Source organism: Triturus cristatus, chromosome 5_1 (genome assembly GCF_964204655.1).
Source record: "Triturus cristatus chromosome 5_1, aTriCri1.1, whole genome shotgun sequence".
Classification (NCBI taxonomy): Eukaryota; Metazoa; Chordata; class Amphibia; order Caudata; family Salamandridae; genus Triturus; species Triturus cristatus.
This window is the reverse complement of record NC_140587.1, coordinates 696,083,593-696,110,694: the sequence shown is the minus strand read 5'-3', so window position 1 is coordinate 696,110,694 and position 27,102 is coordinate 696,083,593. Positions and strand designations below refer to the sequence as shown.

Here is a 27,102-nt window from a genome sequence, read left to right as displayed (position 1 = left end):
TTTGTGCTGCTCACTCTTCACCAGTCAGGTGCCAACTGCCAGCTCCAACTGCCAACTCTCTCTCTTAGCTTCCCAACATTCTAAACCGCCTCCAACTGTCACAGGGTTCTGGAATGTTCTGGAAGGTGCTGGTAGGTTCCAGTGGATGCTGGTGATGTCACAGGTGGCCACCATTTTGTGCTCCAGGCCCTCAGACAGAAGTTTCAGGGGTAGCTAAATTGGCTCCCCGAATCTGCAGCAACACGAAAAAGTCTGGTGGTTCCCAAAAAGGAAAAATTCAAACAGGGTTTGAGGCAAAAGTGGGACAAAATAAATAATGATGAGGAGGGACCACCCAAAGGGCTGACAGGTCTAACACGCGTCCCCCCCAGCTGAAAGTGGGGAGAGCTACCCAACCCCTTGGGAGTTCTCATCACTAAGGCGGAAATACCTTGAGAGACCGTCTGCATTGGCGTGGTCCACTCCAGGCCGATGTTCCACCTGAAAGTCCATTCCCTGTAGGGAAATAGACCACCTCAACAACTTGGGATTCTCCCCCTTCATTTGCATCAGCCAACGAAGGGGTCTGTGGTCGGTCTGAACTAGGAAGTGCGAGCCAAACAGGTATGGCCGCAACTTCTTCAGAGCCCATACCACTGCAAAGGCTTCACGCTCTATTGCACTCCACTTCTGTTCCCTGGGAAGTAGTCTCCGGGATAGGAAGACCACGGGTTGATCCAGACCCTCTTCGTTGAGTTGCGATAACACTGCCCCAATGCCATGTTCTGATGCATCTGTCTGGACAATGAACTCCTTGGAAAAGTCTGGGGCCCTTAAGACCGGGGCCTCGCACATGGCTTTCTTCAATCTCTCAAAGGCTTGCTGACAAGCCTCCGTCCAGACTACCCGTCGAGGTTGTTTCTTGGACGTGAGCTCCGTGAGGGGGGCTACGATGGTACCGTACCCCTTCACGAAGCGGCGGTAGTATCCCGTGAGGCCCAAAAATGCTCGGACCTCAGTCTGTGTCTTGGGGGGTTCCCAGGCCATGATGGCCTCGATCTTCGCCTGGAGGGGTTGCACCGCTCCCCTACCCACCAAGTGTCCAAGGTACACTACCGACCCCTGCCCGATCTGGCACTTGCTGGCCTTGATCGTCAATCCAGCTTGTCTCAGGGCCTGGAGAACAGCTTGCAGGTGACGCAAGTGATCCTCCCAGCTGTTACTGAAGACGGCTATGTCATCCAGATAAGCAGCAGAGAAACTCTCCATTCCGGTGAGGATCTGGTTTACCAGGCGCTGAAACGTGGCAGGTGCGTTCTTGAGCCCAAAGGGCATCACACAGAACTGGTAGTGGCCATGGGGCGTGGAGAAGGCTGACCTTTCCCTTGCTCCATCAGTCAAAGAGATCTGCCAGTACCCTGAAGTAAGGTCAAAGGTACTTAGATATTGGGCAGCTCCCAGCCGGTCAATCAATTCATCCGCCCTAGGGATCGGATGAGCATCAGTTTTGGTCACTGAATTCAGTCCCCGATAGTCCACACAGAACCTCAGTTCTGGTTGGGCACCCGGTGGTGCAGCTTTTGGTACTAACACCACCGGACTGGACCAGGGGCTGCTAGAAGGTTCGATCACTCCTAGCTCCAGCATCTTAGTGACTTCACTATGAATGCTGGCCTTCACCTTGTCTGACATCCGGTAGATCTTGGACTTCACAGGTGGGCTGTCTCCTGTGTCCACGTCATGGACGCACAGGTGAGTCCTACCCGGGACAAGGGAGAACAACGAGGAGTACTGCCCCAGGACCTGGCGACAGTCCTCCTGCTGTTCAGGAGTTAGAGATGGGGAGAGATTCACTCCCTCCACCGACCCATCCTTCTCTTGAGACGCAAACAGATCAGGGAGAGGCTCGCTTTCCACGTCCTCTCCTCCGTCAGTCACCATCATCAAGATGACTTCGGGCCTCTCGTGGTGGGGTTTGAGGCGGTTGGCATGCAGCACCCGCAGGGGCTGACGAGGGGTCTTCAGGTCCACCAAGTAGGTAGCCTTACCCTTCTTCTCCAACACCTCAAAGGGTCCTGACCAGCGATCCTGGAGGGCACTAAGCTCTCATGGTTCGATCACCCACACCTTCTGGCCAGGCTCCAACAACACCGGGTGAGCATTGTGGTCATACCACGCCTTCATCACTGCTTGGCTGGCTTCCAAGTTGTCAGAAGCTTGCTTCCACAACTTAGCCATTTGGCTCCGGAAGGCCAGCATGTAGCTCACCACATCCTGGGGAAGCTTTCTGGGAGTTCTTTCCCATCCGTCTCTCACCAGGTTGAGAGGTCCACGTACAGGGTGCCCATACAGAAGCTCGAAGGGGCCGAAGCCCACTCCCTTCTGTGGCACTTCCCTGTAGGAAAAAAGTAAACAGGGTAGGAGGACGTCCCATTTCCTCCGCAGGCTTTCAGGCAGACTTCTGATCATGCCCTTCAAGGTTTTGTTAAACCTCTCCACCAGACCATTTGTCTGGGGGTGGTAAGGAGTGGTGAACCGGTATGTCACTCCACACTCCTTCCACATCGCCCGCATATACGCTGACATGAAGTTGGTCCCCCTGTCGGACACAACTTCCTTGGGAAAACCCACTCGGGTAAAGATTCCCATCAGGGCCCTAGCCACAACAGGTGCTGTTATGGTCCTCAGAGGTATTGCCTCTGGGTACCGTGTGGCATGATCCACCAGAACCAGGATAAACCTGTGACCAGCTGTAGTCGGCGGATCTAATGGACCCACAATGTCGATGCCCACCCTTTCAAAGGGGGTGCTAACGACAGGAAGTGGTTCCAGGGGAGCTTTCAGCTTCACCCCTGTTTTCCCACTGGCTTGGCAAGACACACATGTCCGGCAGTAGGTATCGGACGACACTTTCATCTGAGGCCAATAAAAGTGTGGGACAAGACGGGCGAAGGTCTTGTCTTGCCCCAGGTGTCCTGCCAATGGTATCTCGTGAGCCAACTCCAGAAGGAAGGCTCGATAACGTTGAGGAGCTACCAAGGCTCGTGACGATCCATGTAGGGGTGCCTTGGGTTCACTGTAGAGGAGGCCATCCTCCCAGTAAACACTGTAGTTCCCTTCAACGTTCCCTGCTGCCTGGGCTTCGGCCTGTCGCCTTAGCCCCTCAAGGGTAGGGCACTCCCTCTGGCCCTGGCAGAATTCCTCCCTGGACGGGCCTCCCTCCACGTGCCACTCGGCCGGGATGGGTAGGTCCTCCAGGTTGGTAACGTCCCCCACCGCAGACTCCTGGTCCACCACCTCCGGTGGCCTATCCGTCCTACGGGGTGGGGACGCCGAGGCAGGCTCCTCCTGTCCTCGGTTCTTCCCTTGACTGGCAGCTGGCTGGGCCTTTGTTCCAGGCTCCAGCCGAAATGAACTCCCTCTTCGGGTAGTCGCGGACCTTGTGCTAACACAGGCCCAGTCAGGTGTACCCAGCATCTCAGTGTGAGTCCGGTATTCCACCTCCTTCCAAGCGTTGTGCTCCATGTCATTTCCCAGCAGACAATCGACTGGCACGGCAGGGCTTACGGCAACTCGAAGTGAACCTGCAACCCCCCCCCATTCAAAGGGAACCTCGGCCACTGGATAGTGGCCTGTTCTGCCGTCAGCCATCGCGGCTGGGTGGAGTACATCGGGAATTACCTGCTCTGGAGACACCAGTTGGCTACGCACCATAGTCATACTGGCTCCTGTGTCTCTCAGAGCCTCCCCTCTTTGGCCGTTGATGGTGACCCACTGCCCATACTTTGCAGTATTTGCGGGCACCTGGATCTTAGGAACCATCTCCCGTTCTCCCAGGGACACTAAAGTGACACCCGCCCACTCCCTTCCCTTAGTTAAGGGCATCTCCTCCCCGAGCACTACACTAGCTACTCCGGGGGTCTTTCCTCCAGTGGGAGGGGGTGGTCGTTTCAAGCACTTCGGATCTCCTTTATAGTGTCCAACGCCACCGCACTCGTAGCAATGGACAACCCTTGGCTGCTGACTCTGGCCAGGATTAGGGTTTCTGGGCGGGTTAGCCTTATGGGTGAATCCTGTTCCCTTCCCTTGGAAGTTATTTTGGGGGCCTTTGGAGAACTCCTTTTTCTTTTCCCCTCCCTCTTTCTTCTGGGGGGCGCCCTGTCCGGCCTTTTGAGTATCCCCTCCAGTCCCCCTTGTGGACACCCGGGTACTAGCCCAAATGTCCGCCTCCTCAGCAAGCTTCCGGGGACTGGTCAGCTTGCTATCCACCAGGTGTTGCCGCAGTTCAGGGAAACATTTCTCGAGCAGGTGTTCCTTCAGTACTAGGTCAAACAACCCCTCGTAGTTCCTCACTTCACTGCCCTGAATCCAACCTTCCAGTGCCTTCTTTGCATAGTCCAGGAAGTCCACCCAATTCTGTGTGCCCAGTTTGTGACTACCCCTGAACTTCTGTCTGTACTTTTCGGGTGTTAGTCCAAACTTCCTTATGAGCGCCAGTTTCATGGTGGGGTAGTGGGTCTGCTCATCCTCTTCGAGGGCCAATAAAGCATCCCTACCAGCTGGAGGCATGTACTTGTACAATCCCCCTCCCCAGTACTTCTCTGGAACCCCATGGGCCCTCAACGAGACCTCATAGGCCGCTAGCCACTTGGCGATATCGTCGCCCACTCCATAGCTAGCTACTATGTCCTTTGGCAGGTATGGTTTAGGTTCCCTGGTGATCTCTTGGGTTTGGCTGCCACCATTAGGAACAGGTTGTGCCCCGATTCTCAAGATCTGAAGATCTATTTCTTTCAGTCGTAATTCATGGGCCATCCTCTGCTCCTCCTTCTCCTTCTCCTTCTCCAGCCTTGCTAAGTCCCATGTGAGCTGTCTTTTCTCCCTCCGGTCCGTTAGCTCCACTTCAGACAAGCCACCGCTAGAGGCACTGCTGCTCTTCCTAGAAATGGTTCTGGGCCCTGCTGACAGGTTCCCCACCTCAGGTTGGTACATCTCAGCCCCCTCGGGGTCAGGCTCTCCATCCCTGTCTTCCTCCTCAGCCTTGCTTTCTCGGCGTGCCTCCCCCCAAGCCCTTAAGCTGGTTTGGAGTGCACCCTTCTTTGCTCCTGGGGGACAGTACACCCCCTCCCGCTGGCAAAACTCCCTGAGTTGGGCCACAGTGTACGTTTCTAGATTTTCTAGTACAAACTCCATCTTGCCCACTCAGGTTAGAGGACAGGTTTTGTGCAGTAACTATGCAGGGGGGTACCTTTAATAATACCTCCTCCCACCACCAGAGTAAATTTGAAAAAAACAAAAACCCACAATTAGGAAGGCCGCTTTGAGAAAACTCCCGGTGTAGGCCTATGGACTACCCACAGTTATTGTTGAGTATACGTAGGCACAGCTCTATCCCACCACTGAACACCAATTTATGTTGGAAAAACCACACCCCCACTCTGAAAGGGTGGTGGTGGTCTTCCGGACACACTGTGGTAGCTTGGCTCGAGTGGTCAGGAATCAGGCTCCGTGCTAAGCATACGACATACCCAAACAATAACCATGCGTGCATCCATTCCAAAAACGACTCTACAACGTAATAATTATGAAAATATCTTTCTTTATCTTCTTTTTCTCTTAGTTGCTGATTGGATAAAATAAATAACAATCACAATATACAAACTTTTTAGATAGTGCAGGTCAAATAAATACTGGCTTAATGATTCAATAAATAGGGGTGATCATAAATAATGAAGGCATAAATAAAAGTGCAATACATACAGGCAATTAAATATTCTGAGGCAATAAATACTGTAAACCAATAAATATTGAGCATCAATAAATACTGTGGACCAATAAATACAGTGAAGCAATAGATAGGTTAAATACAATAAATACAGTGCCCCTAATAAATAATTAAAAGCTGACAGTGACACTCAGGGAATCAGATCACTTTTGATTCCTAAGGGCTGATTTGGCCCAGGCACAGCTTGTGGGGATGTGGAAGGCTTGAGGGTGTCTACTCCCTGGCTTGGACAAGGCTGAGGCCTAAACTGAGGTAGATCAAGGGGGGAATACCAGAGACCTGGCTCTCTCTCTCCACACAACCTCTCTAGATTAGTCCCAGTTCACCCCTGGCGCAGTCAGGTTGGTTCCAGCACCTCCCTAGCCCCTTAGAGCAGTCTCTCAGGTCTCCACAGGGCCTTAGGCGCCCTCTACTCCACTTACTGCCCTTTTTCTGATGCTCCGACGCCGCTGGAGTCGTGTCGATGCCGTGAGGCGGTTCCAGTTCGATGTCGGCGGCCTCGGCACAATGTCAGTTCTTTGACGACGCCGGTAGGCGGCTCCGGTCTCGATGTCAGCGGCCTCGGTTCGATCTCGACCTCCGATTCTATGGCGTCGGGCAGTCTTTACTCGATGTCGACCTCGGGCGGCTCCGGTCCGATGGCGACCTCGATGACGTCGGCCGGCCTTGACTCGGTGTCGACTTCCGGCGGCTCCGAAGTGCGATCCTCACTCCCGACCTCCGGTGTCCCTCTCCTTAGGTTTCCGGCGACTCCGGAGTGCGACCTCCACTCCCGACCTCCGGCCCGATCCTCACAGGTTCCGGTGACTCCGGAGTGCGATCCTCACTCCCGACCTCCGTTGCACTTCACCTCGGTCTCCGACGACTCCGGAGGACGGACTTCACTCCTCCGATGACGCCGCTCACTCGACCTCGGGTGACTTCCTCCTCGACCTCTGGTATTCCTCACGACCTCTGACGGCGCCCCTCTCTCGACCTCTGGCGGCTCCGGGTACGACGTCTGCTTTTCCAGTCAGCGCCGCTTCTCCACCTCGGGCTCCAGGTCTTAGGCTACTCGACGTCGGACTTCAGGGAAACCAGCTTCCAGGTCAGGATCTTGCTGTTCTCTTGTTTCTAAGGCCTGTTCCTGCTGTCCAGGTCCTCAGGATGGTTTTTCTGACTTCTTCCCACACAGGGCTCTAGGCTGGGCTCCGTCAGTAGGGACTAGTATCAAGGGTGGGTTTATGGACCCCACTCCAGGCACAAGTTTCCACCCCTGCTGCTTCACTCCTTCCTCCTTCACGTTTGTGCTGCTCACTCTTCACCAGTCAGGTGCCAACTGCCAGCTCCAACTGCCAACTCTCTCTCTTAGCTTCCCAACATTCTAAACCGCCTCCAACTGTCACAGTGTTCTGGAAGGTGCTGGTAGGTTCCAGTGGATGCTGGTGATGTCACAGGTGGCCACCATTTTGTGCTCCAGGCCCTCAGACAGACGTTTCAGGGGTAGCTAAAATGGCTCCCCGAATCTGCAGCAACACGAAAAAGTCTGGTGGTTCCCAAAAAGGAAAAATTCAAACAGGGTTTGAGGCAAAAGTGGGACAAAATAAATAATGATGAGGAGGGACCACCCAAAGGGCTGACAGGTCTAACAGATGCACTATCACAACCCAAAAATATGAAAATGATACTGAGGTGTTTAGATTTGATAAAATGTGACGATTATCCCCCATAAACAATTTTTGGGGAATAACATTTAGATTTTGGTGCTTGTTGCACCACAATCTTCATATCCCTATGAATACCAGGCCTCCTACCTGTCAATTTTCAGCCGGTTTGACCAGTCAAAATTTGAGAAAGGGTGTGAACTTTATCACACCCAGAAATGACCAGATGCAATAAAACCTGGACCACTTATAACTGGGAGCTCACAATTTTAGGATTCAGGTGTACGAATGCCCTTAGGGCACCAGGCTGCAGTAAAGCTATAGTTCCTGCGTGCATAATAGAGTTGGTATCACGGCCAGAGTTGCAAGACAAGCGTGGTACATAACACCGGCGACAGTGAATTCCCAAATTCTAATGGCGCTGCCAGAAAAGTTAAGACTACATGTATATTACTTTTTGAATGTAAGAGTATGAAGGAGAAGGGATTCTGCATTAAGCAACCTTTGTTGACTTGCTGAGATGTTCGATGCCTAGCCTGCATAGCAGGGAGTAAAAAACTCTGTAAAGCTTTGTCAACGACGCGTGCACTCTTACTGTGCTCTTTCTACAACAAGGAGCCAGTGCTGCCTTATAGTAACAGAACTAATATCCAAAACTAGTCTAGATGTACTGGCACAGTATTCGGTGTGCCGTTAAAGCCCCCTCATAAAATACCCAAATGCCGTCATGCACAAAATCCTGTACCAACCCAGCAGACTGTCCCCCGTTGAACTCAGACACTCCTGGCCCAAATTACGGATGAGGCTTTGCGCAGAGGGAGCGGACAGCCCAGCCTCCCCGGAGCTCAGAAAGGCATGCAGCTGGTGCAGAGCACCTAGGATACCGCCTGCCGCGGGCTCCGCGGACACCGACATGATGCCTGTGGCGCAGCAGCACCCAAGAGTCGCAGAACTACTGTAAGCCGCTTCCGGGCTCAGCATACAGTGACAGCAGCGTGGAACACGAGCCAAAGGACCGTACCACACGCCACTCACTAAAGGAGACAAACGTGGGGGAAAGGGCAACACACAAATAACGCAATGCTTCCTTCCAACATGCACATACTCAAAACACTGTAGGAGTGTACAACCTTCACCAACTAGCACAGAACACTCAAGCTGGACTTTAACAACGAATTAGTGCACCCCTTTTGAATTTAGTGGAAGATGCCTTATTTTGCCGCGAAACCGTGATCAAACATGGTTCAAACCATTGAGGAAGAGGGAGGGCTCTTTTCAGTCGTCACCTTCTCGCTAAGGTGAATGCATACCCCCAAAACAGGTCTTCCACGTATGGGTTACTATATACATAAAGTATAAATAAGGAAATCTAAGGGAGGGAAGTTCGTCCTTAAACTTCGCCGTAGTTGAAGCTACTGAACTGTAGATCCCCCCTCCACTCTTACTGTGCTCTCCCTAGTCATGCAACCTATTCTCAGTCTTCACCTCTATTGGTCGAAAGTAGTGAAACCCCGGGAGTGCGTATCACGTGCCTCAGTTTTCGCGCGAAAAGACATTAGCTGTTCGGTAGGAGAAAGAAGAGTTCATCTATCCCTTGTGCAAGTTCTGTGCACCCCAGAGACAAAGGGAACCACAAGTCACAAAGACGGTAAGTGAGTGGGGCTGAGAGGAATACAGTCTAAATTCTTGGTGCCACGCGCTATTTCCGTACGAAATAACTCGTTTGGCAGTAAAGGAAAGAAACACGTTAATGGATCGTTTGCCACGCGCTATTTCCGTACGAAATAACTCGTTTGGCAGTTAAGGAAAGAAACCCATTAAGGGATCGTTTGTGTATTCCCGTGGCCATCTGACCGGAAAGCTAGTCAATGCTGCGCGCGCTCTCGTATTCCATTCTCGTGCATTTGAAAGCCACTTGATTTTTGCCGATCTTAATGTTAAACTAGGGAAACTGGCTTTTAAGTAAGTAATGGAAACGGTCCTTAGGTAACACTTGAAATACATTGGCATTAAGTCAGAAAGCAAGACGGGATGAAATTAGCGTCATGAGTCCAAACAGAGGGCGTGAGCAGGAACTCGGGGCTGATTCAAATGCAAATATAGCTGGACGTAAATACTTGAGAATGTTCAAGATGGTTTTATGTTGAGACTTAAGGTGTGTACAATTACCCAAGCCCCAACCTTCGAAGAAACCTTCCTGAAAGTGAACGTTTTCGCCTTCTCATTTATGTCTGTTTCTCCATCGTAACCTTTATCTTGTAAGTACATATTTTCAGTATTACGGCAGTGCTTGCATTGGCAGACAACGCTACTTACCAAGCCGTCTTGTTCTTGGTAACTTGTGCGACACCCCGTGTCCTTGTAAAGAAGTGCAGTGTTATACTACTAACTTTATCTTTAAGAACCCAGTGCTATTGCGGCATAAATTAAACCCGCGGGCAGCACCGCAAACCCCCTTACAATAAGGCATGTCTATTTTATATGCATGGTGACGCTACGCTTATTTATTATTATTGTAAATCAATTTATATGTTGTTTAATAGTCCTGAGGAGGCATTGAAGCACTTCTATGGCTTTGAGCACGCTACCATTGCTGGTGGTTAATGGAGCGATGTTTTTGTTAGTGGGTCTAGTCTTGTTGCTCAAGAGACCTTTCCATGCATTACCCCGTTATGATTAAGGTGTGATTAGATGGAGTTTGACGTGATTGCCAAACAATGTTGGAGGTCTTCTGAAACACAGGGTGAATACATAGTGTATATTTTGTACCCCAAAAGAAGTAACGAGGTGAACAGTGTTCACCAGCTCTCACTTCTCCATAAGTTTGCCAATTTGATTACAGTACTGAAGTGATATTTACACGACCATACTGCATAATTAATTTCCTTAATAAAAAAAAAAACCCACACAAGCACTGGCAAAGCCTATAGGTTTTGCCTGTCCAAGAGCTATTGACTTTGCCAATGTGTTTTAGCCGTGTTATACACCGGCGCAGCTGCTGTTTACCATGGCTAAAAGTTAGTGGAGTAGAGAATAGTGGGTTGGCGTGTCGCAGAGCGGAATAGCGAAGTGTTGTGGAGTGACAGTGTGAAGATGCATGTAGTGGCATATAGCAGAATGGACTGGTGTAGATTGCATTGAATTCAGTGGCATACAGTGCAGCGTCGTAGAACGCAGTGGCATAGTTGAGTGGAGCATCGTAGTGTGCAGTAGATGTAAATTTGAGTGGTATAGAGTACAGTGGCGTGCAGAGTAGAGTTGAATGGTGCAGATTATAGTTAAGTGGAGTAGTGCAGAATTAAGCATCGGAGAGTACGGTGTTGCAGGGTAGAGTGCAGTGGTGTATAGTAGGTTGTTTCAAAGTGGAGTGGTGCAAGGTAGAGTACAGTGGTGCAGAGGGGATTAGAGTGGCATACAGTTGATTGGCGTAGAGTGCAGGGGCATAGAGTTTATTGTTACAGCATAAAGTGCATTATCATAGTGTATTGGCGTAGTGCAGTGAAGTCGGGTGTTGCAGAGTGGAATTGTGCAGAGTAGATTGGAGTGGCGAAGAGTGCATTGGCATAGTGGTACAGGGTAGGGTAGAGTAGATGTGTAGAGTGCCGTGGTGTAGAGCAGTGTTTCCCAAACTGGGGTCCGACGACCCCCAGGGATCCGTGGCACATTCCCAGGGGGTCCGCAGGCAGCAGTTTTAAAAGCACTGCAAAGTTCCTTGTAAAATTAGCAGTTTTCGAGCAACTATAAAAGTGTCAAGAAAATGCCAGTGATTAATGTACCTGCTGGAGAGAGATGAGAGTTTAGTCTAGTGGCAGCTTTGACTTATCTAATGAGACACAGAGGGTTAATATGCCTACTGCAAAGAACGTGTACAATGCATTTTAAAAAACAGTATTTTATGTGCATAGGTCAGTGGGCTACTGATTTTGTCACAGATTCTTTTGTCACAGTGCAATTCATAAGGGACAGTTGTAATCTACCACAGTGTCCTATAAACTGTCAAAGAGCTGTTTACAAACTGCATGGTAAAAGTTAGCAACATATGTTTATTCCCAGTCTATCATTACCCTGATGCTGCTATGTTCCCACTTCCTGCACATGAACACTTCTGTAATGCCTTTTTGTCACTTCTATGTGTGCTGCCTAATGCAGCACACATGGAAGTTACAAAACAATTTTTTTATTAAAGATTGTTTGTGCAGGAAGGGTCGCCATCCTGCACATAAATAATCAAAGGTGTTTTGCTTTTTCCGTTGGAAAAAACAAAAATTTCTCCAAGTTAAGACCAGGTTTTTCATGGACTTAATTCTGGTGCTGTCTCCTGTTTAAGTTGACCTTGTAAATAGAGGGCAGCGTCAAAATCAATGGGTGTTGGAGTGAAACTCCCACTGCCCACCTTTTTCACACTAAGCATTGCGTGAAAGGGGTCTTTATTTACAAGGCAGCGTTAAGCCACAATAAGTGGCTTAACATTGCCTTATAAATAAGGCAAAGCCCCTATTGCCATAGGAACATCGCAAAAAGTGACGTTTCCATGGCGATAGGGACTTGTAAATATGCCCCTAAAATCCTTAGTAATTTGAGTATTTGTTTTGTGTGCACACGTTTGTTTATTTTTTTCGAATTACTGTTTTAATGTTTGAAATTTAAATCCTACAAATTGCTTGGGGGTCCCCGGCTTCCAGTGGTGACTCAATGGGGGTCCTCAGGAGTCAAAAGTTTGGGAACCACTGGTGTAGAGTATTCAAGGCCTGGTAGCACACTACCATTACATTTGCACAGGGGTGCAGTTTTACTAATAAAATTATACAGTGCACAGACAAAAAGGTGTCAAATTGCAACACTTAGTGTAATTTGTTTTGATCATAGTAAAGTATTTATTTCCAACACACTTAAGAAATAACAAAAAATGTGCTTCATTTGTGTTCCTAATTCTGATATATTCTAAAATGCTTATACAGTTCATGTACATGTTGTCATGTGCTAGAAAAAACCTTTCCTACCCCCAGTATTCAGCAAGATTTTCACATAAATCCTCTTACTTTGTAGTTCGATAAAGGTAAGTAGACAAGCGTCCTCGGAAGACAGTGCCTGACATTTGACCTCAGTCTTTGAATGCACAGCAAATGTGATGAGATAAGAACAAGAGTTACAGTCCTGTTTACAGAAAAGGATCTTTTGGATATATATTATCAATAAGGTTTGGGTAACAAAATGTACAAATTCAAGCTTAGACAGCCTAAAACAAATACAGCCAGCAAATGGAAAGCAAGAAGGTGCGATTTACAAAGCTAATAGCAAGCAACAGACAGAAGTTATTCCTAGGCCCTAAGATGTCTATAGCAGACTAGACAGGTCCCCTATCTGGTAGGCTGCAATCTTAAAATCAATGCCACAGTTTGAATCATGGAGCACTCTTGAGTCATAAGACACCTGTGACTTTCTACTGCATTGTACAGCTGAGGTGTATGTTCTGTATATAAATCTCTGCTGTGGGCCAACTGAAATACATACTCGCTAGGCAGCATGTTTGCTTGCCTAATGTTGGCCTTGCCTATGCCTTAGTTCCTTACTGCGCTATTACATTGCACCTTTCACAGGAATTTAGCTGTTATGGTAGCAGATTGATTAGTTTCTACATGGTTAAACATTGTTGGCAATGCTATATATATTCATACAGTTTGGTTGCCCAATAATTGGCTTAGGCAAGGTGAGACCAACTATTGGTGGTCCATGGCTGTGCTTGCCAGCAGGAGAGAGGGCCCTTTTTAAAATTATCTTCCTTCCGCCATAGGATGCCACCCAGATATAGTCTACTTGGATGGGCCATGGGCCACAAATGTCCTGAACCTAATCCGTTTAGCGACTTGGCTTGAGATGAATGCCACATGATATCAGAGCTGGCCTTGGAACACCAGATGGGTTCCTCAAGCATGTGTGGCAGACATGGCATGTTGTTGTGAATACTTGGTGGTGGGCTTAAGAATGGTGGTGGGTGTGGAGTTGATTGTGGCTTCAGATCTCACATTTGAAGATTTCTTCTGTTTTGTACACTGGATAACTAAATTAACGTCCACTCTGTGGGGACGTTGATATAAAGCTGAAGACCAATTAAGTTTTGTGTCATTGAGTCTAAATTGTAATTCCTGTGCTTAAATGTGATGGAGAGCCCAGGAGTTGTGCGTCATGGTGTTTGTTGCTTAACAGCCATGCTGTTAGGTGTGCCAAGATTCTTTGGCAGCATTTTGGCTTATTTTGCCATCTCCTGGCCACTGATGCCTGTAACTCTAGTTCAAAGCCATTGCTTTGTAGAGATACTTGTGTTCCTTTAGGAGCAGGCAATGATGGTACAAAGTCAATTAAGAACCTTGAAAATAAAGACATCCTAGGAGGGAATCCAGCTATAACTCGAGATAGGCTTGTGACATGGTGCTATGTGGTGAAGCCAGTGGGAGTAATATGCAATTAAGTGATATAACTTAATGCATACTGTCAGCACCACTACCGGCTTTCAAAGATACAGCTTTAGTATTCTTTTTCACATATATTTCACTGTTTTAATGTGTTTTTTAAAATTTTGTATTCCACAGCAACATGTCCTCTCCAGCTTCCACCCCTGGCCGTAAAAGCAATAAGCGCGGAAGAGGCAGCAATCCGTCAACTCGTGAGTACCAACAGTAGATACTAGCCCTGTAGTGATTGTGCATCTCTTACATTCACAGTATCTCTATATATTTTTTATTTTTAGTGCATTGCAAATAAAACACATACATTGTGCCACAGATGTGGAGTCATAATTAAAGCACATACATCATACAAAGGCTATAATCGGTTTCCTCAGGGAAGGAGAATAGCATCAATGAACATAGTAGTCTGCGTCTTTTAGTCTCTTAGCCACATCACTACTGAGGTCAGGCGTCTTGGGCTCTAACGTCTCGAAATTGGAGCCCCAGCTTGTCTTGAAGTCTCTGGATCCAGTGTGTCGTCAGATAGGCCAAACGCCATAAATCTTGAGGTGCCTTTTGTTGGGTCCATACACTCTCGCAGCCCCACCGACCTGGTGGGGCCAGAGATGCTCCCAGAATTACTTCTTCTCTTTGGTAGTGTGTTGAGAGTATCTCATCCCTCTTCAAGGGTCGTGCCCAAAAAAGTCTTGAAAGGTTCTTCAGTATACTTGGGCTGAGGCATGTGGGATGGAGTTTAGTAAAAGCCTCATTCCTGTCTTTGTATAATGCTTCTTGCTCCAGTGCATAGCTATCATTCTCTTCGCTCATAAAAATGCTAATGCGCTAGTCTGCTTACTCTCAGTCTACAGGAATCTTTTTTACGCAACACAGTAAGACTGTCAATGGCTGTGGGCCTATCCTACAGTTTAGCATTGTGGCAATTTTTTCTATCGCTTTCTGTCAAAACGGCTTTATTGGAGGGTACATCCAGGCTAAGTAATAGAATCCGCGTTACACCTGGGGATTTGATATGTGATTTAGTGGCAGGTCTGTCTCGGGTGTGGGTATGCATGATGAAGAAATTTGATTTGTAACCATTTATGTTGAGGATTAATGGATGCTAGCTTTGTCTGCATACAGCAGTATCTCCACCATTCGTCTGTGAATGCACAATTGAAAACTGCCCCCCCCCCCCCCCCCAAAAAAAGACTGCACCGGTGTTCCCAGGATTATCCTGGTCTGTCTTAGCAAAGGGCTCCATATACAGAGTGAAGAGCAGGGGCGACAGTGGGCACTCTGGCGCGTGCCTGTGCTAACTGGGAAAGGAGGAGAGAAATAAAACGGACTGTTGCCGTAGGCGAATGATAGCAATTCAGAACCTGAGTCCTGGATTTCTCCCCCAGCCCGAAATGTTAGAACCTGCTCCAGGAAAGGCCAGTGTACTCCTTTTCGGCGTCTATCGCCAGGAGCATGAGTTCACCTGGTACGTGCGAAGCCTTCTCTACGATACGCAGAATGCACTTGGTATTAACACTCATTTGTCGCTGGGGAATGAAGCCTGCTTGATCTGTATTGATAATGGAGGTCATGTATAGGCTGATTGTGCCAGCCAGAATGCCCGTGAACAGTTTCAGGTCCACATTTAAAAGGAAAATGGGCCTGTATGAGCTACACTGGGACGTATATTTACCTGGATGGAGGATGACTGCAGCAGAGGCGGTGAGCATCAAAGTCGGTATCGCTCAGGAGCGGCAAAGGAGTTAAATAACTGCGTTAGAACAGGTGCAATTATTGGGCAGAACATCTTGTAGAAGACATGGTAGCCATCTGGGCCTGGGGACTTTGCAAGCTGCAGGCGGGAAATAGCTGAAATCCCTTTCTCGAGGCTTATTCCTCTTTCTAGCAACTCTGCCTGGTCCAAAAAGGGAGTGGTCGTGCGCACAGACTGAAGATGCTGAATGCTGTCTGCTAGGTCAAGGTGTTCGCTAGAATAGAGGCGTGGGTAGAAGTCTCTAAAGGCATCTGCTATGGTTCGGTCCTCTGTAGCTAGCTCCCCCCTAGTGCTTGTTGCTTAGTGAGTTGCTCGCTCGCTAGAAGTCGGCTACGTTTGCCTCCGCCAACATAGAAAGAGTGGAGCAAGCGGAGCGCAGCATACTCCGCCCGGTCTAAATCAATGCCCGACAGTTGGCAGCGGAGGGCTGACAATTGATGCCAAAACCTCGGGGCACCTCTGCGCTGGTGTATGCGTTCTAGCTCACTGGCTTGGTTGGTGAGGGTCTCCTTCTCTTTACGCACTTTGTCAGCAGCTGAGATCGTGATGAGCCCCCCTACCCAACCACTGTTTTGAAGGCCACCCACAATATGGCAACTGGAATGTCGTGGGGGAGTTATTAACAATGTACTCGGTTATACCTCGGTGGACCTGGGACACCACCTCAGCACGTTGTAACATGGTTTCTCGCAGTCTCCACTGAAGTGTGGGATGCTCCAGCGGGTAAAGACAGTAAGTGTCACCGCAGCATGGTCTGAAAGTGCCGTTGTCAATATCTCCGTGGTGAGCGTGTATGTCAGTCGTCCCCAGTAGGTAGTGTAACCTAGCGTACATTTTATGTGCATTAGAGAAAGGAGTATTCACGCGCGCTTGGGTGGACGGCCCTCCATAGATCCCAGAGTCCTAGGTCCCTCAGCCACCCATGTCCTCCCTCTGATAGCGCCCCCACCTGACCGTGACTCTGTGTCGACCTTTCTAGGACATTGTCGATTATCAGGTTGAGGTCTGCACTCCAGCAGTACCCTCCTCTCACTAGTAGCCTCCGCTAGCGCAGTGCGTAGGAGGGCCTCCTTCCCTTCATTCAGAGTGTAAATAAAGCCCACCACTGACTGCCCCCCTATGGTGAGATGGTGAGTGAAAAGTTTGCCGCTCACTTTGCCTCCTTTTTGTCCCACCCTTCCCCTGAATGAGCGCGCTGCTAGAATAGCCACACTACAGTTGTCGTCGAGGCAGAGGAGAAAAACTGGTGGGGGAAGGCACATGACCTGAGGCAGTGGCAGTCCTTTGAGAGAAGGTGGGTCTCTCGAAGGAGGCATATGTCAGCATCCGGGTTTTCCAAATAGGACAAAACTGCCATGCGTTTTACCAGGTTGCTAAGCCCACGCACATTGAGAGAGAGCCTTAAGTGGTGTGGCCTGCATGAAGTCTATCTAGAGTGGTAGAGGCTATGGGATACATCGGTCCTAGGGAGACCGCTAGCTATTATTGCAGTCCCTGTGAATGTTGTGTATTCATCTTGTTGTGTCTGCCGGGAAGGTGAGTATAAGCCCAACAATGAAAAGCACAGGAAGAAAGGAGTACTTAACAACTGGAGCGTCAACTTACTTTCAGTACCAAAGTCTTGCAAGTCAGCGAGTTTGACCATAAAGGCTCCAGAATGTGCCCAACAGACCCCACCACCCGCTCGGCCAGCTAAAAGTGAGACTGTGACCAGCCATTCTATGCATCGTCCTTCTTGGCCAGCACTGTAGGAATTGCCGCCTGCTGCCCCATAGCTATAGTCGGGCAGGTCATCCCTCTTCTCGTCCCGAGTCTGCACCAGCGTGATCATTGTTCCCTCGGCTGGGTAGAGGAGTGGTCCTACATTCACCCCTCTGCAGGCAGATCATAACCAGGACCTGGCAGGCCCTCCGCTCAAGATCTCAACAGCTAAATTTGCCCTTCCAGGCGAAATTTGCTGAATGGGTGTCCCCTGTAGTAGTGTTTGAGTCTGGCCTCTCAAGCTAATGGGGTGGTTCTCCCGGGCTTTACGCAATGTGTTCCTTGACTTGGAAGTTGTGTACTCATACTAAAATGTCCACTGGAGGAGCTGTGTTTCTTGCGTGGCAGTCCAACACAATGTGCTTGGTCAATCTTTAAGTTTCTGAGGATGCCCCTTGAAGGTGGCGGAAGAGGTCCTGAACATAACCAAAGATATCCTCCCCCCTCTTTAGTAGCTATGCCTAGTATTATTCGACGGGATCTATTCTCTAGATCGTCCATATGAGGCTGCAAGGCTATATGTTGCTCGCAAAGGCGGATGATTTTTTTCTTTTTTTTGATGTTCTGGGAGAGGTCTCTTAACTGCCTGTAGGTCATCTCTAAATGACATGAATAGAGATTCCAAGAAAGAGCGCGTCACAGGCTTCTCCACTGTGCCTTCATCCAGGCACTGCAGGGAGACCAGGGGGGAGGTGGTCGCCATCTCTGGATGGGAGGGTGAGCATCTCCTTGGGTGTTCTTTCTTGGTGCGGCTGGTCGCCATTGTCAGTAGGAAGCGTCACAGGCCTGCTCCAACTCCATCCCTCCGTGGGCCTGTACCAATCTGCTGTCAGTCAGGAAGCTCCAGGTAAGTAAGGGTATTCAAGAGTTAATGGGGGCAGTGGCTCTAGGCAAGCTCCTCTGGTTATGCTAGTGTCCACACCCGGCAGGGGGAGGCTCCAATCGCTCTTTCCAGCACCCAGGTTCCCGCAGATCGGTACCAAAAGGCAGGCCCAATTCTAACTCCCCACGTTGCTCAGGTGTCTTTCAGTTCCTCTGGCTCAGAATGAGGGGCAACACCATACACAAGCTGCCATGGGAGGCAGTATGAGACGCGCCTCTGCGCAGGACCCCACAAGCAGGCCACGTTAGTTTGGCGCTGCAAACTGATTCCTCCCTCAGCCCCTTGCAGGCCATGCGCACATTTTTCCTGTTGCGGCCACCGCCACAGCTCCAATCAGTCAGGGTAGGCCTCAGGCACCTGGGAAGGCCCGGTCCACTACTCAATTTTTCTTGGCCTCTCCTGTCCCACTCCACACTGACCACCAGGGTTGGCCGGCCATCCACTCCGGGGTCTGCACTGCACACAATGGACGGCATGCTTCAGGTTGCTGCCCAGACAGGCCTGGGTGAGTGATCAAGCATGAACCCAGGCCCCGCCGGTTGTTCAGGCATGCAGTCCTGTGGTACCTACGGGGAGCAGCTCCACATGCCGACAAGGGGTGACTCCCCCCACCCCCTCTGTGTACCGGCACCTCCTGGCATGGCTCTCCGGGTCTGGATTCCTAGCCGGACCAGCAGCTGTAGTCCTCACCACATGCTAAGCCGGGGTCACCAGGCACGTTCTTGGGCCCGCCGGTCGTCCGGGCCCCTGGGTGCTGGTGTCTGCTGCCAGGGCTGAGCTGGTTTCTAGGCGAGGGTCGGCTGCATTCGCCGCTCCCTCGAGTAAGTCAGGTCAGTGCTGATGTGCTGGACCGGTGGCAGGCGCAGAGAGACGAGTAAAGGCGTCCTACCATGCCCCCATCTTGCACCCCCCCCCTCATTCCAGTTATTTTATAGTGAGTATATTTTGCCTTGAAATGCTTGAAACACAGCTAGGCTTGAGCAAAACTTCTCAGCAGGAGAACTTGAAATGTGAACTTGAGGTCCTGGAGAGAGTGTGCTATTCTATCATGTGGCCTTAATGTTTAAGAATGTTAGGTTTCTATAGTATAATATATGATGGATTATATCCTGGTTTGGGCAGTCAGTTCGACTTGTAATCTGATTGCCATCACTGAGGAAATACATAAGCAGTTATGGGCAAAATAGTGGACTCCTAGACTTTCCAGCGTGTCATTTCGGGCTCCCCTATGCAGGAATGGCACGTTATTCCCTGTAAATCATCCCTATTGATTACTCTAAATTGCCCCCTTGTCGTCTTCCTAGAATTTAACGCCGTTGGTCTTTTATTTACCTATTGAAAGTGATGGAGGGGAAGAAACACTTCATAACAATACATCAATATATCATACCTGAATGGACCACAGACTCCGACTTTGAGGTTGTCCATTTATTATAAAGCCAAGAATAATAAGATGTATACACATCTCAATGAGCATGTATAGTTTTGCAGCGTGACTCTTTCTGGATTCACTATGCTGTGCATTATTCCGCCATCTAGTGGTTGGGTCCGGAATTGTAGTATTTTATTTTTTCGTGGCCCAGGTGGGCGTCGACATACCACCATTTGGTGTCCTTCGTAATGTCGCCGCGCTTCCTCCGGAAGCTCCCACCTTTGGTCGCCATCTTCAGATTCTTTTTTCCGCTGTTGGTTCTGGATCAACAGGAAGGAGCTCCAAGAACTTTGGAGAGAAGAATCGACGAAAGAGAGAAGAATGTTGGAATATATCACCAGGGAAGACACCGGAGCTCGAGTAAAGAAGAAGCTCGACAACAGTTCAGAGAACATCAAAGAATTTGACGTTTTTCGAAGGAGAATGCGCATAAAGGGGGCTCCCTGGGCGCGGTGATGGACAAGACTCAGTTCAAATTCTGCGCAAACTGCCACCACAAGTACGCGCAAAAAGGACCAACACCTGGGAGACAACGTAGCAGAAGGACCATAAGACGTCGTGGTCGTCCAGGTCGAAAAGAAAACGGCGAAGGAGGTAAGAGTTGTCGAACCCTAAACACTCCACTGATACTCGCAAAAGAGAGCCAAAGTCCTTGAAAGGAGCACGGCTATCGAAGCACTTGACGTCTACTACTGCATCCAAGGACAAGCAGACCGTCGGATCTCTGAGAAGGACCCCCAGACTGCGAAATCCCAAGACAAGGGAAAGGCGGCGAAGAGTAGCCACAAAAAAGAGGTCTCGAAGGCCCGAGGCAGTTTTAGACTTCAACGTCGACAGCTGCGAAGAGGAAGGTCGAGGCCTTCGAAGCCGATCACGCGGCAGAGATGGAAAAGAAAAGAAAGAGGCTCGAGGCCGACATGGCTAACATCTTGCAACGCAAGAAAGACTTCGACGAGAAGCTAAAATTCTACAGCATACCGTCGAAGACTACGCCCAAAACAGAAGGGGGCGTCTAGGACTTCCAAGCGCCGAACACACCTGAACCTGGAGAGGAACAGGAAGAAGACCTGTACTACGGGACAGGCGAAGGGGATGAAGATGAGACTTACCAAGAGTCGACTTCTTCGGAGGCTCACAACTTGCAGTGGGAAGGTCTTGATCCCGAATCACCAGAAGAGGGCGTAGAATCATATCCGTTGAGGCCTTCGCCGCCGGACGACATGGGGATCTACAATCAAGTCATCAAAAGGGCTGCTGACACGTACGGAGTGTAGTTAGAGGAAGAGAAACCCCCGTCTTGCTTCCTCTTGGAGACCTTGTTGCCACCCCAGACTAAAAGCCAGTTCCTACCCATGCTCCCAAGTGTTCTGGACCAGGGGAAGGAGGCATTCAAAGAGCCTGCCATGTGTAGAGCAGTGACTCCACGAGCAGAGAAAAAATATAAACATTCTTCGAAGGACCCCATGTACATCAGAGGGTCAGTACCAGCCGACTCCATTACATCCACGGTTCGGAAAAGAGCAAATATACCCACAAACTCAGGCCCACCACCAGACAAAGCAAGAGAATGGATATGATAGGTAGGAAGATGGAAAGGAGTGCAGCTATACAATGGCGCATCGCCAACTCCAATGCACTCCTCAACAGACCCGCATACCAGCACTGGGAAGAAGTGGGAGAACTCCTCAAGCACGTACCAGAACAATACCAGGCAAGCCACCTGGTAGAAGAGGGGAAGAACATGGCTAATACATGTTTAAAGACAGCCCTAGACGCAGCAGAGACATCTAACAGGCAGATGATGCTGGGGATCACAGAAAGGAGGCATGCCTGTTAAGAATTTCAGGTTTCAAGAATGAGGTACAAAACAACATCCTCAACACACCCTTCAACGGGGAACAACTGTTCGGAGCACCAGTAGATGAAAAATTGAACCAGCTGAAAAAAGATAATGAAACAGCTAGGTCTATGGGGGCGCTGCAGTTCCGAGGTATGAGAAGATTAACACCTTCCAGGAGACCAACAGGCAGAGGAAATCATCAGCCTGGGGCAACACACCAAACCACCCAGCAAAGTTATCAAGGGGGTAACCAGGGACAGCATCAGCATAACTGGCAGTACCATCCCTGAGGACAATCCTTTCGAGGGCGCGGCCGAGGAAGGGGTAATGGCCAGAGGGGAAGTCGGCCTCCCACAGGAAAGTGACTCACCAGCAAAAACGCACACCTGGATGAGACCTCGGGAAGTGCAGAAAGAGCCCAGACAAAAACCAGAAGAAAAATCCATCTTCAACAGCTCCTCCAACACACACCAGTAGGAGGCAGATTAAGACACTTCCTCCAGGAGTGGAGGAAAATAACATCCGACAAATGGATATTGAACCTCATATAACATGGGTACTGTATAGGCCTGGAAAGACCACCGCAAAACAGAAGGCCAAGGGTCCGAGTGCACACAGCAGAAAAGCTGACACACTTGAGGCAGGAAGCAAGAGAACTGCTAAAGAAAAGAGCCATAGAAATTGTGCCACAAAAACAACGGAACAAAGGGGTATACTCAACCTACTTCCTCATACCAAAGGTAGACCGAACATTACGTCCAATTATAGACCTCAAATTCCTAAACAGGTTCATAAAGACTCAAAGGTTCAAGATGACCTCTCTCCAAGAGGTCATACCTCAACTACGAAAAGGAGACTACTTGGCAACTATAGACTTAAAGAACGCCTACTTGCACATCCCCATCAACAACAAACACCTCCTCAGGTTTATAATCTGCAAAACTCCCTACCAGTTCACAGTGCTAGCTTTCGGACTAAAATCAGCACCAAAAGTCTTAACAAAATGTCTGGCGGCAGTAGCAGCACACTTGAGGAAGCTGTAAACCCATACCTCGATGACTGGCTGGTAAAAGCAAGCTCATACCACAGGTGCAAGAGGCACATAGAGATAGTGATAGACGCTTGCCCAACTGGGGTTTTCAATCCATTTGGAGAAGACGTCCATAGAACCAGAACAACTGAAGAGATTCTTAGGAGCAGAGATCAACAGCATACAGAGCACGGTGATTCCATGTGCAAAGAGGACTCTGGCTATATGCAAGGAGACGCGTCTTTACCGCAAGGGGCAAGCTATGACAGTGAGGACTGTGAGCAAACTGATGGGGATGATGGCATCATGCATACATTTGGTACTGAATATTCGCCTACACATGAGACCATTCCAGGAATGGATCCAGCTGCAATGGTCACAAGCAACATGGAGTTGGGAGGATCTAGTGGTTGTAACACACAGTACAGCAAGAAATAGCATGGTGGAACCAGAAGAACTTAGCACAGGGGAGACCATTCACACAACCAACTCCAACTGTAACCACTACAACAGACGCCTCCCAGAAGGGGTGGGGAGCGCACACAAACAACCTCAAAGTAAGGGGGTTGTGGGGACTACAAGATGCAATAAAGCACATCAACTACCTAGAACTCAAGACAGTGTTCCTAGCCTTAAAGGCCTTTCAGAAACTGCTGTACGGGCACAGAGTACTGATACAAACAGACAATACAACTACAATGTTCTACAACAACAAGCAAGGAGGGACGCATTCAGTGACACTCTCCCGGCTAGCGCAGGAAATATGGACATGGGCAATCCCCAGGAAAATAGACCTGTTAGCAATACATCTACCAGGGAAGGACAATGTAGAAGCAGACTGGCTCAGCAGACAGATGTCCGCATCCCACGAATGGGATATCAACCAACAGGAAATCCAGAAGGTATTCCACAAATGGGGGACTCCACAAATAGACCTCTTTGCAACACACCAAAATGCCAAAACTTCGCATCCAGAGTACCGTGCAAACAGTCCCTGGGGAATGCGCTATGGATAAGCTGGTCAGGGACATTTGCCTACGCTTTTCCACCAATACCGCTACTATACAGGGTGCTGAACAAGTGCAGGTTCAGCAGCATGACGCTCATCCTGATAGCACCCCAGTGGGCCAGACAAACATGGTTCTCACAAATCATGGAGATATCACAAACACAGGTTCCCCGCCAGGAAGGACCTGCTAACGATGCAAAACGGAAGAGTACTAAAACCAGAAAGCCTCAGCCTAGCTGCATGGCTCCTGAGGACCTAGAGTTCGCACACCTCAAATTACCGGCGAGCACGATGGCGGTACTCAGAGAGGCAAGACCGACCGCAAGAAAGTGCTATGTAGCAAAGTGGAAAAGATTCACGGAATGGTGCATTGGGGAGAAACTGCAAACAAAAATTACTAATGAATCGACAGTACTAAAATACTTGACGCATCTACTGCAGAATAAACTAGGCTACACATCCCTAAGGGTCCACTTAGCGGCAATTGTGGCTTACACAAGAGGAGAAACAGTGAAAAGTTTCTTCACATCACAGGTGGTAAAAAGATTCCTAGACGGTGCAAAAGATCGCACCTTCAGGCAGAATGCCAGCACCAGCATTGAACCTCCATGTAGTGCTAACGCACCTAATGAATGCACCATTTGAGCCTATGCACAAAGCTACACTGCATATGCTCAGACTAAAGACAGCCTTCCTAGTAGCTATCGCATCACTGCAAAGAGTGAGTGAATTGAAAGCGCTAACACTCCAAGAACCCTACCTGCAAATACACAGTGATAGGATTGTCATGAGAACGGACCAGCATTTCATGCCTGTGGTGGTGTCTAAGTTCCCCAACAATCAGACAGTTCAAATACCAAGTTTTTTCCCAAAACCTTCCACCAGCACAGAAAGGGCCTTACACACACTGGACGCCAGGAGCGCAGTGATGCACTATATAGAAAGGTCAAAAGAGTGCAGAAAAACAAAGCAATTTTTTGTATCCTTTGCCAGAAGTTTTTTGGGACGACCAGTTACCAAAAATACCATTGCACGATGGATTGCACAAACCATACTGCTCTGCCACAAACAGGCAGTTCAGCCATTCAAGGGAGCAGTTCATGCTCACTCAACAAGGAAGAAAGGAGCAACAATTGCGTTTCTAGCCAACACACCAATTCAAGACATTTGCCACGCGGCTACATGGTCTTCAGTGCAGACATTCACTGAACACTACTGTGTGGATATCCAAATGAACAAAGAAGCACAAGTGGGACAGAAGGTCTTGCAATACATTTTCAGTAACCAATGCTCATCTTCCACCCAACCACCACTATAAGGACAAACCGCTACAAAGTCTATGCACAGCATAGTGAATCCAGAAAGATTCACGCTGCAAAACGTATAGTTTCTTACCTGTCGGTGTAGATTTGCAGCTTGAAGACTTTCTGGATTCACTAGCAAACCCACCCTCCTCAGCCAGAAAGATGTGACAGGAGGATAAAGGGGGGCAGAAGGTGAAAGACTTTACAAGGATTAAATGAGAAGAACTAGCACAAAAAAAAGACAAGAAAAAAGAGTCAGAAGATGGCGACCAAAGGTGGGAGCTTCCGGAGGAAGCGTGTCAACGTCACGAAGGACACCAAATGGTGGTATGTTGATGCCCACCTGGGCCACAAAGAAAGAGAAGAAATACTACAATTCCGGCCCCATCCACTAGATGGCGGAATAATGCACAGCATAGTGAATCCAGAAAGTCTTCAAGCTGCAAAACTACACCGACCGGTAAGAAACTATACGATATAGAAAAATCAATACAGCGCTGATTCTATGAATATGTGATTGGGCATAAAAGGAAGATAATAGTAAATTCCAAAATCCGGATACAACTCAAAATGGATACAGTCTAAATCTCTTTTCATTGAATATAAACCAAATCTGTCCCTACGCTGTACTAAAAGGAGATGCTATCTATTACCCTTCCATCAATTCCCAAAGGTGTCCGCACGTGTTGACTTCCAAAGAAGTACTCGCATCAAATGGGTTGTAGTGCTTAAGGCTAGGAGCTAGTTCTAAGTTTCTCCTTGCTCTCCGAAAGCTAGCAGAAGTCTGGGGTCTGTGTCCCTGCGCATCATACAATATGGAATTTGATTGTTACTGAGTCATCCTAGTAAAACTTTACATTGCAACTTTTTATATGTGGAGACTTCATGAACTCTTAATTAATTTTCTTTGTTCCCCAAGTCAACCTTGGCTCCCAGGCCAGCCAGAAACGAAAGGCGTCCTCGCTTCTCGCTTCCAACCCTCTTCAAATCGTCCCTTGTATTTTTTCCAATCTGAAAATAACGAGTTGGCATTCCGACACCCGCAGTAGAATGAGAACATAGCTATTTCTCAAACAACATGCATTTAATTATTTATTTCTAGAGAAGCCAAGGAGGTGCAAAATCAACTACAGTCTTGGGCCTAAGAACTCGGGCAACTTAAACCAAATACAGTTACATTATGTGGCTATAAGACTGTCCTGCGCTTTATATATGCAGGCATTACGATGCATAAATAATCATACTATAACCTTTCACTATAATGAATGTTTCAATGATTCTACATATTAATGATCATAAAACACTGCAAATAAGAATGTTAATTCATATTAACCATGAGTATAGTGCACCCATACTATAGAGTGCTGAAAGCGCTCTTTCACTATCCACTAAGCCTCAAATAGACAGGACTACCTCAAAATAACACCACTGCCTCTCTCCAGTGTCCCTCTTAATACTCCAGTCCTGATGGGAGGTATATTTTGCCATGCATCCCCTTCCTGATACATCAAAACTTCAGTGCATGGCACTGACACAACTTCCCTCCTGTGCCATGATTTTTAGGTCTCGCCTGGGCCAGCGCTTTAGCGCTGCTCTGGCGAGAGTTTTAGTAAGCGGGATTTGGAAGTGCAGACTAGTAGCTTTTCAGGCCTTCAGCTACAGTGCATGTGCGCTGGGCGCGCGCCCCATTTGCCAGCCTGTGTGATCACTTTCGCGGCCGCTTTGATGTTCTCCGTGAGCCGCGCGGCCACTGAGAACATCAAAGTGCACACCATTTGCCAGCCTGCGTGCCTCTCTCTCCCCTTAGTGCGCGCGATGTGCCCTACCCCCTCCCTTATCACACTTCCTGCGCGCGATGTGCCCTACCCCCTCCCTTATCACACTTCCTGCTTGTTCAAGAAGCACTGGCTGCGTGTTACGGCTTCGCAGGCAGAACGCTCAGAATGTGATGGATTCTCTCGAAGCGTTTTGCGTGCGAGGTGGACAGCCAAGTGTTTCTTGAACAGCCACTACAACGCACACGGTCTGTGAAGTACCACAATTGTAGCAAGTAGTCGCAGTGTGCGACGGGCAGCCTAAGCTGACATCACTCGCAGTCTGAGAGCCTCCATGGCAGTCTGAGCACGCTGCCTGTGGTAGACCGCTTTAGGCAGGAATCGGCTGCAATATGTGACACAGAGCCCCTCACAAGCAGGCAGCACTCACTCTGTGTGTTGTACACG

At 48.9% G+C, this 27,102-nt stretch overlaps 2 protein-coding genes across 3 annotated transcripts in view; one reads left to right on the top strand and one right to left on the bottom strand.

Annotated features, from left to right (window-relative positions):
- The window catches only part of PRKDC (protein kinase, DNA-activated, catalytic subunit), a 2,754,228-nt gene extending 2,745,831 nt beyond the window's left edge, over window positions 1-8,397 (bottom strand). For both annotated transcript variants that reach the window (XM_085605657.1, XM_085605658.1), the window contains exon 1: window positions 8,157-8,397. In XM_085605657.1, the coding sequence (XP_085461783.1) occupies window positions 8,157-8,388 (232 nt within the window). In that variant the 5' untranslated portion in view covers window positions 8,389-8,397. The remainder of the gene's footprint in view (window positions 1-8,156) is intronic.
- Window positions 8,398-8,917: 520 nt separating this feature from the next.
- MCM4 (minichromosome maintenance complex component 4) overlaps window positions 8,918-27,102 on the top strand; it is a 52,452-nt gene continuing 34,267 nt past the window's right edge. The window contains exons 1-2 of the mRNA XM_085605660.1: window positions 8,918-9,055; window positions 13,995-14,068. Coding sequence (XP_085461786.1) covers window positions 13,999-14,068 — 70 coding nt within the window. The 5' untranslated portion in view covers window positions 8,918-9,055; window positions 13,995-13,998. The remainder of the gene's footprint in view (window positions 9,056-13,994; window positions 14,069-27,102) is intronic.